Source organism: Triturus cristatus, chromosome 10 (assembly GCF_964204655.1).
Source record: "Triturus cristatus chromosome 10, aTriCri1.1, whole genome shotgun sequence".
Lineage (NCBI taxonomy): Eukaryota > Metazoa > Chordata > Amphibia > Caudata > Salamandridae > Triturus > Triturus cristatus.
Window position 1 is genome coordinate 1,225,080,172 of NC_140593.1, and position 12,720 is coordinate 1,225,092,891.

Below are 12,720 nucleotides of genomic sequence, written 5' to 3' on the forward strand. Positions count from 1 at the left end.
GCAGAGTGGTGGTGTGCATTGGCATAGAGTGCAGTGACAGTAGTGTAGACTGAAGTGGTGTGGAGTAGAATGTAGTTGAGTGCAGCGGCAGAGTGGTGCAGAGTGGACTGCAGTGACGGAGAGTGCAGCAGCGTAGAGTGGTGCAGTGAAGAGTAGAGTGGTCTAGAGTGCAGGGGCGTACAGATGAGTGTTATAGAGTGCAGTGGCATAAAGTGCAATGGCGTAGAGTGATGGAAAGTAGAGTGGAGTGGTGCAGAGCAGAGTGGCGTAAAGCGCAGTGGCATAGAGTGGTGTAGAGTGCAGTGGCATAGAGTCCAGGATAGGGAGGTGGGAGGCTAAAGAATCAACATGGAAGAGGGACGAGTGGGAGGGAATAGAAGCTACTTGGACGGTGATCTGGGAGACGGATTGAATACACAAGCACTCCTATGGAGTGCTTGGACACAAAAAAAAACTAGATCCAAAAAGGGGAGCAGTGGATGGACACAAGTACTTGGTCCATGCTCCAGAGGAGGGCCAAACATGATGCCTGCATCCCGTGACAAACAGGAGCAAAGCAAACGAGAGCAACTCTGAAGATACAAATGGGAAGCTATGGGTGGGCTGTCAGCCCATTGTATGTAAACAACATGTTTCGCAGAGGTAGCGCATGCGCTGTCTAGGCCAAACCTACAAAACAGGTGCCACAAAACCAACCCATGCTGCGGTGAAGTAAACACACTACTCTTGGTGAAATAGGAACTACAAAAGACCGGTAGAACATGCCATAGCCATTGGCTCAGAAAATGGCAAGCATTTCTATAGCAAGATCAGTGAAGATAACCCTGAAATTATCTTACATCCACTCAGTGAAGGGAAGACCATGTATGGAAACAATCCCTGCAAGGCCACCATAGGCAAGGGGGCAGTAACCAAGAATAGTAGCCTCACAATCCAAGCTAGACCACCTCAGCAGTAAATATAGGGCAAAGGAACAGAGTTCTAAGTGCCCAGCATGACAAGGACCACATTGCCACGGTCGGCTGTCCACCAAGATGAACCACTCTCCCAACAAGGGCCCTCTCGCAGGGTCTCAGGATTGGTCGATAGGCCATGAGCAAGTAAAGGGGCAAAGTACCAGGAGCTGCCTGAGGGATGCAAACTGCCCCAGTTGGTACAAGCCAACATGGACCATACTGCGGCCAGACGGACATTACCAAAGGCCAGAATAACTGTCCTGCGAAGGCAGACATACGAGGAACAAAGGAGTAAATCCCCTGCCCCTCTCCAAAATGGGAACCACTTCATTGTTCAAGGGGGAGAAAACCTCAGCTTCCAAAATCCAGGCGTGTACCCAGGGTGCCCATTCGGGCACATGGAGGACGGTGCTGCAGGAAGGATGATATGGGCTGGGCATGGTACTCATGGTCAGCTGGGTCACCAGGAGATCAGTTTTGTTTGCATCCTAATTAGTGTTAAAGTGGGGGACATTCCCCCAAAGGAAGCTGACGGCGGAGGAGTCCAAGAGGTTTTGAGGCAGCAGCACACCCAGCAGAGCAAGGAGAGGTATACAGCTGCTGATGCAGGCTGTCCTGCCACCCCTTGGGGCAACCACACCCTCTAAAGAGCGATACAGCTGCTGGTGGAACCGGAGTGGCAGGAAGGTTACTAGCGCTGTGGGGGTTGCCTTGCTGGGAAGCCTCTAAAGCGACTGTACCAATGGTGGAACTGCTTGGTGCAGAATCTGATCTTAAGAGCCCCTACATCTATGTGTGGAATCTGATCTAGAGATCTCCTCCAGCTAGGTGCTGAATCGGATCTAAAGAGCTCCTACATCTAGGTGCGGAATTTGATCGAAAGAGTTCCTTCATCTAGGTGCGGCGTCTGATCTAGAAATCTCCTCCATCTAGGTGCGGAATCTGATTTTAGGAGCTCCTACATCAAGGTGCAGAATCTGATCTAAAGAGCTCCTACATCTAGGTGCAGAATCTGATCTAAAGAGCTCCTACATCTAGGTGTGGAATCTGATCCAAAGAGCTCCTACATCTAGGTGCGGAATCTGATCTAAAGAGCTCCTACATCTAGGTGTGGAATCTGATCCAAAGAGCTCCTACATCTAGGTGCGGAATCTGATCTAGAGATCTCCTCCAGTTAGGTGCGGAATCTGATCTAATGAGCTCCTACATCTAGGTGCAGAATCTGATCTAAAGAGCTCCTACATCTAGGTGCGGAATATGATCTAAAGAGCTCCTACATCTAGGTGTGGAATCTGATCCAAAGAGCGTCTTCATCTAGGAGCGGAATCTGATCTAAAGAGCGCCTCCATCTAGGTCAGGGGTCTTCAAAGTGTGGGGCGCGACCCCCAGGGGGGCTGTGAAGTGATGGAAAGGGGGGTCGCGCATTCCCGGTCACACTTCTGCCCAGGCACAACAAGGGATTCAGCCCCCCTCCTCCCCCATAGTGTGTCTCAGCTCGAGCTGCTGTGGGCTCCGCTGGGCTGTCTGCAGTCTTATCTCCTGAGTTTTTCACAGGTCTCTAAGGACCATTTGCCGATTTACATACCTTTTGTAAAGTGGTTACTGAGGCTTAGGTTTTTTTCCTAGTTCCAGTACTCCCTGGGCCCCAACTCTGCCTTTTCCTTACATTTGTATTTTACAGTTACTGCAGTAGTGTGATAATGCATTTCATGAAAATAAATATAAAGTAGGGTTGCAAGAAGAAAAATACCAGCCATTTGATGTTTAAAGAGCCTGCAAAGGCCTCCTCTTGACACTAAATGGGATTGTAAATAAAATCATATGCATTCATTCGTAATGTGACTTTTCGGTCTTTGTTCCCTTTAATTATCAGTCATGGATCGAGGCAGCCATAGAACACAATTAAAAGCGCGTTCTATTTATATTTGCTGTTCCAAGTATGCACAGATGAGTGCTGAAATATACAGCTTTAGGTGACTGCTTATTTTTGTACTGTCTGGGACATCAAAATAATGAGCAGGCAACCCTAACCATAGGACTGGAAGTGTGAAGCAGGATCAGCATATTATTTATTTCCTCCACCCTCGATCCCCGATTAATGTCATAATAGCAATAGTTTAACTTGTATCTTAAACCCTACGCTGCCGTCAATAATATGCTGAGTTACTTCAAGTGTTTGGGAATGCACCCTGCATTCAGAGAACTCACTTCTCATTCTCGCCCTTCACTTTCACGCTCACCCTGCACTCACAGCGATCACAATGCACTCACATCATTCACCCTCTCACCCTGCACTCACAGCGATCACAATGCACTCACACTAATCACCATGCACTCACATCATTCACCCTCTCACACTGCACTCACAGTGATCACTCCGCAATCACAATGCACTTGCGTTGTTCACCCTGTACCTCAGCCTGCAGTCACACCACTCATCTGCACTCATGTGACACCTCATTCACCTGTCCCCTCACTGATCAATTTGCAACTTGCTCAAACAAGCCCATCGTTAACCATGCATTCATTCGTCCCACTCTGCACTTACATCCGCACCCAAATTCAGGGTCACCTCACTCACCCTGCAGTCACTCCTCTTTCCCTACTCTCACACTGTTGCATCACTCACCGTGCACTCACATGGGCACACTTCTCATCCACAGAGTGCAGAGGGTTAATGTGCCTACTACAAAGAACATGCTCTATGCAGATCACAGAACTGTGAGTAAACTGAGTAGCACTATAAAAAAAAAAAAAGTTTGTCAGAAAAGTGCTACACAGAGATGATGTGCTATGTTGGTGAGTGGTAGTGAGAGAATTTATGGAGGAGGAAACGGGGATAAGTCACCAAAAAAGACTGTTGTGCCGTGTGTGGCCAGTGCTATGGCCAGCCCTGCCTGGGAGTGTAGGCCCCCTCGCGAAGTTTGGGTCTAGTCGCTCCCATGCTTCTGCCTACTACTATTATTATTATTTACATTTGTAGTGTGCTGCTATTACCAAAAGGTGTCCTGGGGCCAATAGCCATCTGCTGCCTAAAGGCAAATGAGAAACATACAGAAGGGGAAGGAGAACCAGCCAAATGGGGTGACCTACAGAGCATAGAGCCAGGTTTTTATATCTTCCTAACGGATAATAGATTCTTGGTGGAGCGAAGCAAAGGAGGGTGGACATTCCATAACTGTGTGGCCTGCAACAAAACAGCAAGACAGACAATTTGTGCCTTCCTGAATTAGGGAACAATAAGCAGAGTGGCACTGGCCAAGAAGAGCATACGGGTCCAACTCGTGTGCTCGGTGAGGAGAGATGAGAGGATGAGAAAGGACAGCAAGGGAGTGAGGGAATTTGATTGAAGAGGTCAGGGATGAGGAGAAATGTGAAGTGCCGAAGGGAAGTGCGGACACGCAAGAAGTGAGTGTGAGGGAAAGTTGAGGGCACAGACTGTGAGAGAAGATAGCGGAGAGATGATCTGTGACCTAAATGTAATTTGATACGACATTGGTGAGGGACAGCAGCGATCGGGGAAGAGAGGGAGTACTGGGGTGGGTGCTGAGCAGTGATTAATTTGTAATTAAACATGTGCCAGGGACCTCACCAGTAGGCCACCGCAACTTTAACCACCCACCCACTGCCTTGCGTGTGCGGCCAATGACAATACCTATGCAACTACCAACCATAACACTGTACAAGTGAGACTATTTCAAGCCCCGAAAGCTATAGGAATGGCATGGATGTCAGGAGTTTATCGTTTTTAATGTATATTGAATTAATAAACAGCTGTTCTGCTCATCTTTAAATTACACAGACAGAGCCATCAAGTGGCATGTGGCAGACGGTCATATTGCCAGTGTGCACAATTAGGTGCCAGTGCGGAGCAACAGAAACCACCTGCTCAAATTAAGCACTGGTGCAGAGGTAACAGGGGAAGAGGGACATTGGTTCAAGAAGGTGTGAAAAAACAAAGGATAGATGTGAAAGATGAATGGGGGACTGGAGAGGTGTAAGAGACAAATAGACAACAAGTTGAACGGAGAGACTTGAGATGAATGAGAAGTGCAGATGGGCACGGGAGGTGACAGGGCCAGAGAGGCCATGAGATAAATGCGAGAAACTGTTAGAGATGAGGGCAGTGAAAAGGCAGAATGGCAAGAGGTGATTAAGGGTGAAGTGAGAAGTTGAATGAGGAGAGTTTAGAAGTTGTAAGAAGGGGTGAAAGAAAATGGCCTGCAAAGTGAGAGAGGGAGCCGGGATTGGGAGAGGAGAGAGGGATAGAAGGGAGGGGGTGAGAGGAAAGTGGTATGGGTAAATTGCTTAACTCCGCACAAGACCGCCAGGGTTTTAAGGGACCCCTGCTGCTCCCGGCCAGGTGAGCTTCTAATGTGGCAGCACGTATTCCTGCGAAGTGGAAGGCCCATCACAAAGGTTGACTAGACATCTTTCTGATGTTAATTGCTGTATTTAGGTTATAAACTGGTACTGATGGGGTGAAATCTTTCATCAGTGTTACTGTGTGCAAAAAAATTCAAAATAGTGAAGCAATTCGATCCCAAAATAACGCTGCATCACATAACATTATTTAAATTTTCTTCCCACACAATTTAGTCAAGCCTGTCGTGTAATTTCGTCCTCACCTGCCTCGTAATTCCAGAAGCCCTGCCTACAGGTTTAGAAATGTTTATCAGGCAGGGGTCCTTACGACTGAAAATGTTGACAGGGGGGTCTCGGCACCCAAAAGTTTGAAGACCTCTGATCTAGGTGCAGAATCTGATCTTAAGAGCTCCTACATCTAGGTGCGGACTTTGATCGAAAGAGCTCCTCCATCTAGGTGCGGAATCTGATTTTAGGAGCTCCTTCATCTAGGTGCAGAATCTGATCAAAAGACCTCCTTCATCTAGGTGAATCTGAGCCCTAGAGAGGCATATAAGTGTTTGTCTTGAGAGCAAGCACTCGGATAATGTTTGCTGATCACTATGGTGGAAGGGGAGCCGAAAATCAGAACCAAGAGCTGTGCTGAAGAAGGTGTCATTGGCATCCCTCTTTAGCAGGAGGTCCTTTGGAAGCGGATCAAATCCAGAACCTGTCTACTTGCGTGGTGTCGGGCCAGAGTCCGTCAATCGCTAAACAAGCAAGATCCAGCTAACCCTTGGGGAGTGGCCCACAGCCATCCTTAAAAATGTCCAGCATGGCCTGTAGAAAAACCCTTCACAGGTCTATGAACGGAGTCAACCCCATCGTCACCTTCTGGACCAGATTCATCTCAGAGAGTGAGGAAGAGACTGGAATCGAGCAATAGTGCTACAGGGACTCTGAAGTGTGGCAGGAGTGTGACCATTCCTCAAGAAAGACGTTTTCTCCCTCCTTTGCCACTTTTTGTGTTTCATACAGAAAGACTGGGTGATCGTTCGCTGTCCAGAGTGTTGCTTGAAGAAGAAGATGGGGTGGCTTAGGGGTGTCTTTATGTGCCCTTGTGGGGAACGGTTTGGCCTTCATGTTCCATAGATGGAAAACAGTCATAGCGGACAATCATGGCCAGATCCGAGACATGACCAACGCTGATGAGGCACGTCAGCAGCCATATGTAGCCAGGTGTTGTCACATCTGGGGTAGACGGTGCAGAGATGACGCAGTGTGCTGTGAGCTGGAGAGCTATTGCTGGGAACAAAGGTTCCCATATCCACTCTGGTACCTGGTGGAGATCTATGAGGTGAGTGATCTTTCTGGAGAACTATGCTTTAGAGCTCCCTTTGCCAGGTTCCCACAGCTAGCGATCACCCCATGTTCTAGGGCGAGGCTTCCCAACTTTTTTAGAACCACAAGCCATTTAGCATGACAAATTTGTGCAACCGACCCAACATGAGGCAGACGATTTTTGTAATGAATTGGTTTGCCACAACTTGTTTAAGTTTTTAAAGAGTTTTAGAATTGTTTTAAAAGTGTGCATCCTGATTTAGTATAAACGTATGTACTTTTATTCGACAATTTGAATCTACTATGTGGTATAATGAGTTTTAAAGCCATCTTAAATGTTTAAACCCATTTATCTTATATTATGTATTTGTTGACCTCCGTTGAGGTCTGAACCAAATAACATTTTGACTTTGTAATGCAACAAAAGCTGGGTGTGGTAACGCCCCGTCACTCACAGACAGGATATTTTCAATTGAAATTGCAACTACATTGGCACAGACACACAGGTTTGCTGATAAAACTCAGCTGCACACAAATCACAAATAATATGTAGAAATCTGGTTTCAGTGAAAATGTATCATTTGTGCTTCGACAAGTAAAAGTGTCTTGATTTGTTTTCATCCTATTATCTGTTAACATCAAAATTCAGAATTACAAAAGCGCGCCTCATGTGTGCTCTCTGAGCTGCTGAATGCATGCGTTTCATTGACAGATGTTTACATTCTGTTCCTTTCACACACACTGCACCCCAGCATGAGTGTCATATAATTCACTTTTCTTGCACTGCTGCTGCTTGTGTTACAAGGGGCGATATTACAGCTCTGTTGCAAATCCGGCCCCCAGTAACAAAAAAAACGGGCCTCCACAGCTCCAAAACCGGCCCCCGCCCTTACGGCCCACCGGGCAAACGTCTGGTGCCCGCTACGGCCAGTCCAGACCTGCTGCCTGCCTTAAGAACTCACCCCATACTCTATTGTTTACCCTCTAGCTCCTTCTGTCCCAGCCTACCCCTGGTAGCACCCCACAGCAGGAGGTCACACAATAGTATGTGGTAAACCTTCATAGATTCTCTATTCTGTCCCAACCTGCCTCTGGCAGCTGGATATCACTCCTTACTCTGTGGTGAACCCCAGAAGCTCCCCCTTCCATCCGAACCTACCTTGGCAGTACCCCTCAGCCGGAGGCTCCTCATACTCTGAGGTGGACCCCAAAAGATCTCTTCTCCATCCTAACCTACCTCTTGCAGGACCCCACAGCTGGAGGTCACCCTATTCTCTGAGGTGTACCTCAGGTGATCCCCCTTCCATCCCGTAGCTGGTCACCCCATACTCCGAGGTGTACCCCAGAAGATCTCTTCTCCATCCCAACCTACCTCTGGCAGCACCCCACAGCTGGAGGTCACCCTATTCTCTGAGGTGTGCCTCAGGAGATCCCCCTTCCATCCCAGCCTACCTCTGGCAGCATCCCGTAGCTGGTCACCCCATACTCCGAGGTGTACCCCAGAAGATCTCTTCTCCATCCCAACCTACCTCTGGCAGCGTCCCACAGCGGGTGGTCACTCCATACTCGAGGACGGCCGCCTGCCGGCCCTGCTCGTCGAGGCCGGACTTGGTGTAGCAGAGCGTCCTCGCCCTCTCCAGCTGCGCGTCCACCTCGTCCAGGCTGAAGGCGCACATGGCCGTGTCCTGGGTGGCGCTTGGCGTCGAGGCCACCCCAGCGGCAAAGACCACGAAGAGCGTGGCTGCGCCCCCCTCCCGGGCCTGCAGGTGGGCGGCTTGCGCCAGGTTGTAGTTCATGCCCTTGGAGTCCTGGCAGACCAGCTGCATCTCCACATAGGAGTAAAGCTGCGAGTCCTGGTCGCACACCCTGGCCACGTAGCTGGCGTACTCCTGCTGCGTCTTGGGCCCGCGCCGGAAAAAAAGGAAGTAGACGTAGCCGGCGTGGCCGAAGACCCCCATGAAGTGGTTGTTGTAGTCCGAGAAGTCGCTGACCACCAGCTTGCCCAGGCCCTCGTTGGAGAACTCAGGCGCTGGCTTAAACAGGCGCACAGTGATGGGGGGGATGCCGGCGGACAGCCTGGCCGTCAGGCCGCGCCCCACGAACAGCAGCTGGCGTTTACCCGTGGTGCTGCCCGCCAGGGCCACCGTGGTCACCCGCGCATCATTGGCGGCCACAAACTGGTTGTCCCCGGGGTCCACGGGGTGATAGAGCACCTTTGCCACCGAGTCCAGGCTGCGCTTCTCACAGATGCCCTGGAAGACCTGTCCGCACACGACCAGCGCCCCGTCGCGCCCGTTGACCACCACCAGGAGCTTGTTGGCGTTGTCGGTGGGCCGGGCCTGCGGGCACTCTTGCGCGTCCTTGAAGGGCAGGCAGTCGGGGCTGTCATCCACCGGGCCGGTCGTGTCCTCGCCCACCAGCTCCAGGTCTGGCGAGAGCTGGAAGAGGCGGTTCACAGCGCCGACATACAGCACGCCCGTCTCTCGGTCTAGCGCCAAGTGGTTGAAGGTTGTGTCAGGGTGCTGGAAGGAAGGGTGGGCCGTGGCATGCCAGGGGCACAGCAGGAGTGCCAGCAGGGTGAAGGGTGGCAGCGATCTCATCACGCACACCTGAGGAGAGAAGGACAGGGGGTTATTAGGTGGCTCTGAAGTGGGCCGTTGTAACGCGCTCGCACACAGAGCTGGACACACTTTCAGAGCAGGAAACACACACTCAGGGCTGGGCACAGGCACACTCACAGGCACACTCCGAGCTGGAGACACAGGCACACTCCGAGCTGGAGACACAGGCACACTCCGAGCTGGAGACACAGAAGCAGAACTAACAAAAAGTCCCAGATAACTGCGTTACACACACAACTGCTTGTCTCTAACACATGCATGTTACAGGCACCTGAGACACACAACAGTAGCGCGAACTGATGCATGTATGTGACAGACAACGCCCCAGTGATAGTAACTGCAGACACCTGCCTTTCAAATGCACACAAAACTTGACTCGACTCCATCACCATGTAATACAGATACCTTTATTACAAAGAAACGCAGGTAAGCTGTCGCAGACACACAGGTCCGGTGTCGCAGACACACAGGTCCGGTGTCGCAGACACACGGATACATTCCAATATCTCAGTCGAGTTTTCAGAAACTGCTGCCCGCAGACAGGCTTGAATCGTGCGTGTCTGTCACTCTCAAGCACATCCGAAAGAGACGCTCAAAGGCACAGAGACGCTGACCCCGCAGCCCACCCCTCTTCCATGCTTTTAGGCGCTAGACGGTCCTACGGGGAGTACTCACGGGAGGTGCCTGGGGGCGCCGGCCCCACCCTGGACCCGCTGCAGCTTAAGGACAATGTGAGGCTTCGGTGATGGGAGGGGGCGCCGCCTACCAACGAGACCCGCCCCCACTTACTGTCCCCGCATCTCCAGGGCCCTGTGGACCAGATGTGACTTCCTCAGCCTCCAAGACCCCTCCCACTCCCGGCTGTAGTGTGTGTGGGGGGAGTGGGGGGGGGGCAGACGACCGAGGGCACCTGCTCCTGCGCCACAGAGCACTCTATCCAGACAGCCAGCGCCAAAGGAGGGGGCGGGGGCTGTGGGCAGAGGGGGTGGGCAAGGAGGGGGCAGATTAAGGCTTTAATGACAACTGATGGAATCGGAGTTGGCACTGCGGACCAAGCGATCGGATGGGCTAAATTCAGTGGCAACAGGGGCTGGGGAGGGCACTGCCAACCAGGGAAGTCACGGTTAAAGTAGTTAATAAAAAGTGGAGAGGGGGGGGGGGGGGGTCAGCTGCAGTTCACGGATTTAGGGCCGTCAAGTAGGGTTTGGCAACTAAGGGTCCAGTTAGAGGGATTTCACTGCCCACTTGCAGGATACAGTGATGGGGGGCGGTAAGTGGGAGAAGGAGGAAACTGGAGGGAGGACATCACTGGCACCCGGAAGGGGGTGTAAAGCAGCACCGGCCACGTTTGGGGAGGGCGTGGTAATCTGGAGGGGGTGGGCGTTATCAGTGCTTTTACCCCTGGAAGGAGAGAAAGGTGAGTTGGGTCCCTGGCTTCGGAGAGGACCGAGGTAGTTTCTTCAAAACGAGCAGAGAATGTCTGTGTCAGCCAGGAGCTCTTCAAACCGAGGCCTGCCAGCCACTGCGCACTGTGCCAACCAAGGGGTGACGCCAGCTCTGGGGAGGACAGAGCGCCCAGCAGAGGGCTGCCAGCCACAGCGCCAACCAAGGGGTGAGACCAGCTCTGGGGAGGACAGAGCGCCCAGCAGAGGGGCTGCCAGCCACAGCGCCAACCAAGAGGTGAGACCAGCTCTGGGGAGGACAGAGCGCCCAGCAGAGGGCTGCCAGCCACTGCGCACTGTGCCAACCAAGGGGTGACGCCAGCTCTGGGGAGGACAGAGCGCCCAGCGGAGGGCTGCCAGCCACAGCGCACAGTGCCAACCAAGGGGTGAGACCAGCTCTGGGGAGGACAGAGCGCCCAGCAGAGGGGCTGCCAGCCACAGCGCCAACCAAGAGGTGAGACCAGCTCTGGGGAGGACAGAGCGCCCAGCAGAGGGGCTGCCAGCCACAGCGCACAGTGCCAACCAAGGGGTGAGACCAGCTCTGGGGAGGACAGAGCGCCCAGCAGAGGGGCTGCCAGCCACAGCGCACAGTGCCAACCAAGGGGTGAGACCAGCTCTGGGGAGGACAGAGCGCCCAGCAGAGGGGCTGCCAGCCACAGCGCCAACCAAGAGGTGAGACCAGCTCTGGGGAGGACAGAGCGCCCAGCAGAGGGGCTGCCAGCCACAGCGCCAACCAAGGGGTGAGACCAGCTCTGGGGAGGACAGTGCGCCCACAGAGGGGCTGCCAGCCACAGCGCCAACCAAGGGGTGAGACCAGCTCTGAAGAGGACAGTGCGCCCACAGAGGGACTGCCAGCCACTGCGCACAGTGCCAACCAAGGGGTGAGACCAGCTCTGGGGAGGACAGAGCGCCCAGCAGAGGGGCTGCCAGCCACAGCGCACAGTGCCAACCAAGGGGTGAGACCAGCTCTGGAGAGGACAGAGCGCCCAGCAGAGGGGCTGCCAGCCACAGCGCCAACCAAGGGGTGAGACCAGCTCTGGGGAGGACAGAGCGCCCAGCAGAGGGGATGCCAGCCACAGCGCCAACCAAGGGGTGAGACCAGCTCTGGGGAGGACAGAGCGCCCAGCAGAGGGCTGCCAGCCACAGCGCCAACCAAGGGGTGAGACCAGCTCTGGGGAGGACAGAGCGCCCAGCAGAGGGGCTGCCAGCCACAGTGCCAACCAAGAGGTGAGACCAGCTCAGGTGAGGACAGCGCGCCCACCAGAGGGGCTGCCAGCCACTGTGCACAGTGCCAACCAAGGGGTGAGACCAGCTCTGGGGAGGACAGAGCGCCCAGCAGAGGGGCTGCCAGCCACAGTGCCAACCGAGGCTTTAATGACAACTGATGGAATCGGAGTTGGCACTGCGGACCAAGCGATCGGATGGGCTAAATTCAGTGGCAACAGGGGCTGGGGAGGGCACTGCCAACCAGGGAAGTCACGGTTAAAGTAGTTAATAAAAAGTGAGGGGGGGGGTCAGCTGCAGTTCACGGATTTAGGGCCATCAAGTAGGGTATGGCAACTAAGGGTCCAGTTAGAGGGATTTCACTGCCCACTTGCAGGATACAGTGAGGGGGGGGCGGTAAGTGGGAGAAGGATGAAACTGGAGGGAGGACATCATTGGCACCCGGAAGGGGGTGTAAAGCAGCACCGGCCACGTTTGGGGAGGGCGTGGGCGTTATCAGCGCTTTTACCCCTGGAAGGAGAGAAAGGTGAGTTGGGTCCCTGGCTTCGGAGAGGACCGAGGTAGTTTCTTCAAAACGAGCAGAGAATGTCTGTGTCAGCCAGGAGCTCTTCAAACCGAGGCCTGCCAGCCACTGCGCACTGTGCCAACCAAGGGGTGACGCCAGCTCTGGGGAGGACAGAGCGCCCAGCAGAGGGGCTGCCAGCCACTACGCCAACCAAGGGGTGAGAACAGCTCGGGGAGGACAGAGCGCCCAGCAGAGGGGCTGCCAGCCACAGTGCCAACCAAGGGGTG

General features: G+C 53.2%; 1 protein-coding gene across 7 annotated transcripts in view; it reads right to left on the bottom strand.

The window, feature by feature from the left end:
• The window catches only part of PLXNB3 (plexin B3), a 394,300-nt gene that overhangs the window by 164,897 nt on the left and 216,683 nt on the right, over positions 1-12,720 (bottom strand). For 6 of the 7 annotated variants that reach the window (XM_085629786.1, XM_085629789.1, XM_085629790.1 and 3 more), the window contains one exon: positions 8,171-9,250. The exons of the other annotated variant lie outside the window; for it this stretch is intronic. In XM_085629786.1, the coding sequence (XP_085485912.1) occupies positions 8,171-9,250 (1,080 nt within the window). The remainder of the gene's footprint in view (positions 1-8,170; positions 9,251-12,720) is intronic. 7 annotated transcript variants of the gene reach the window in all.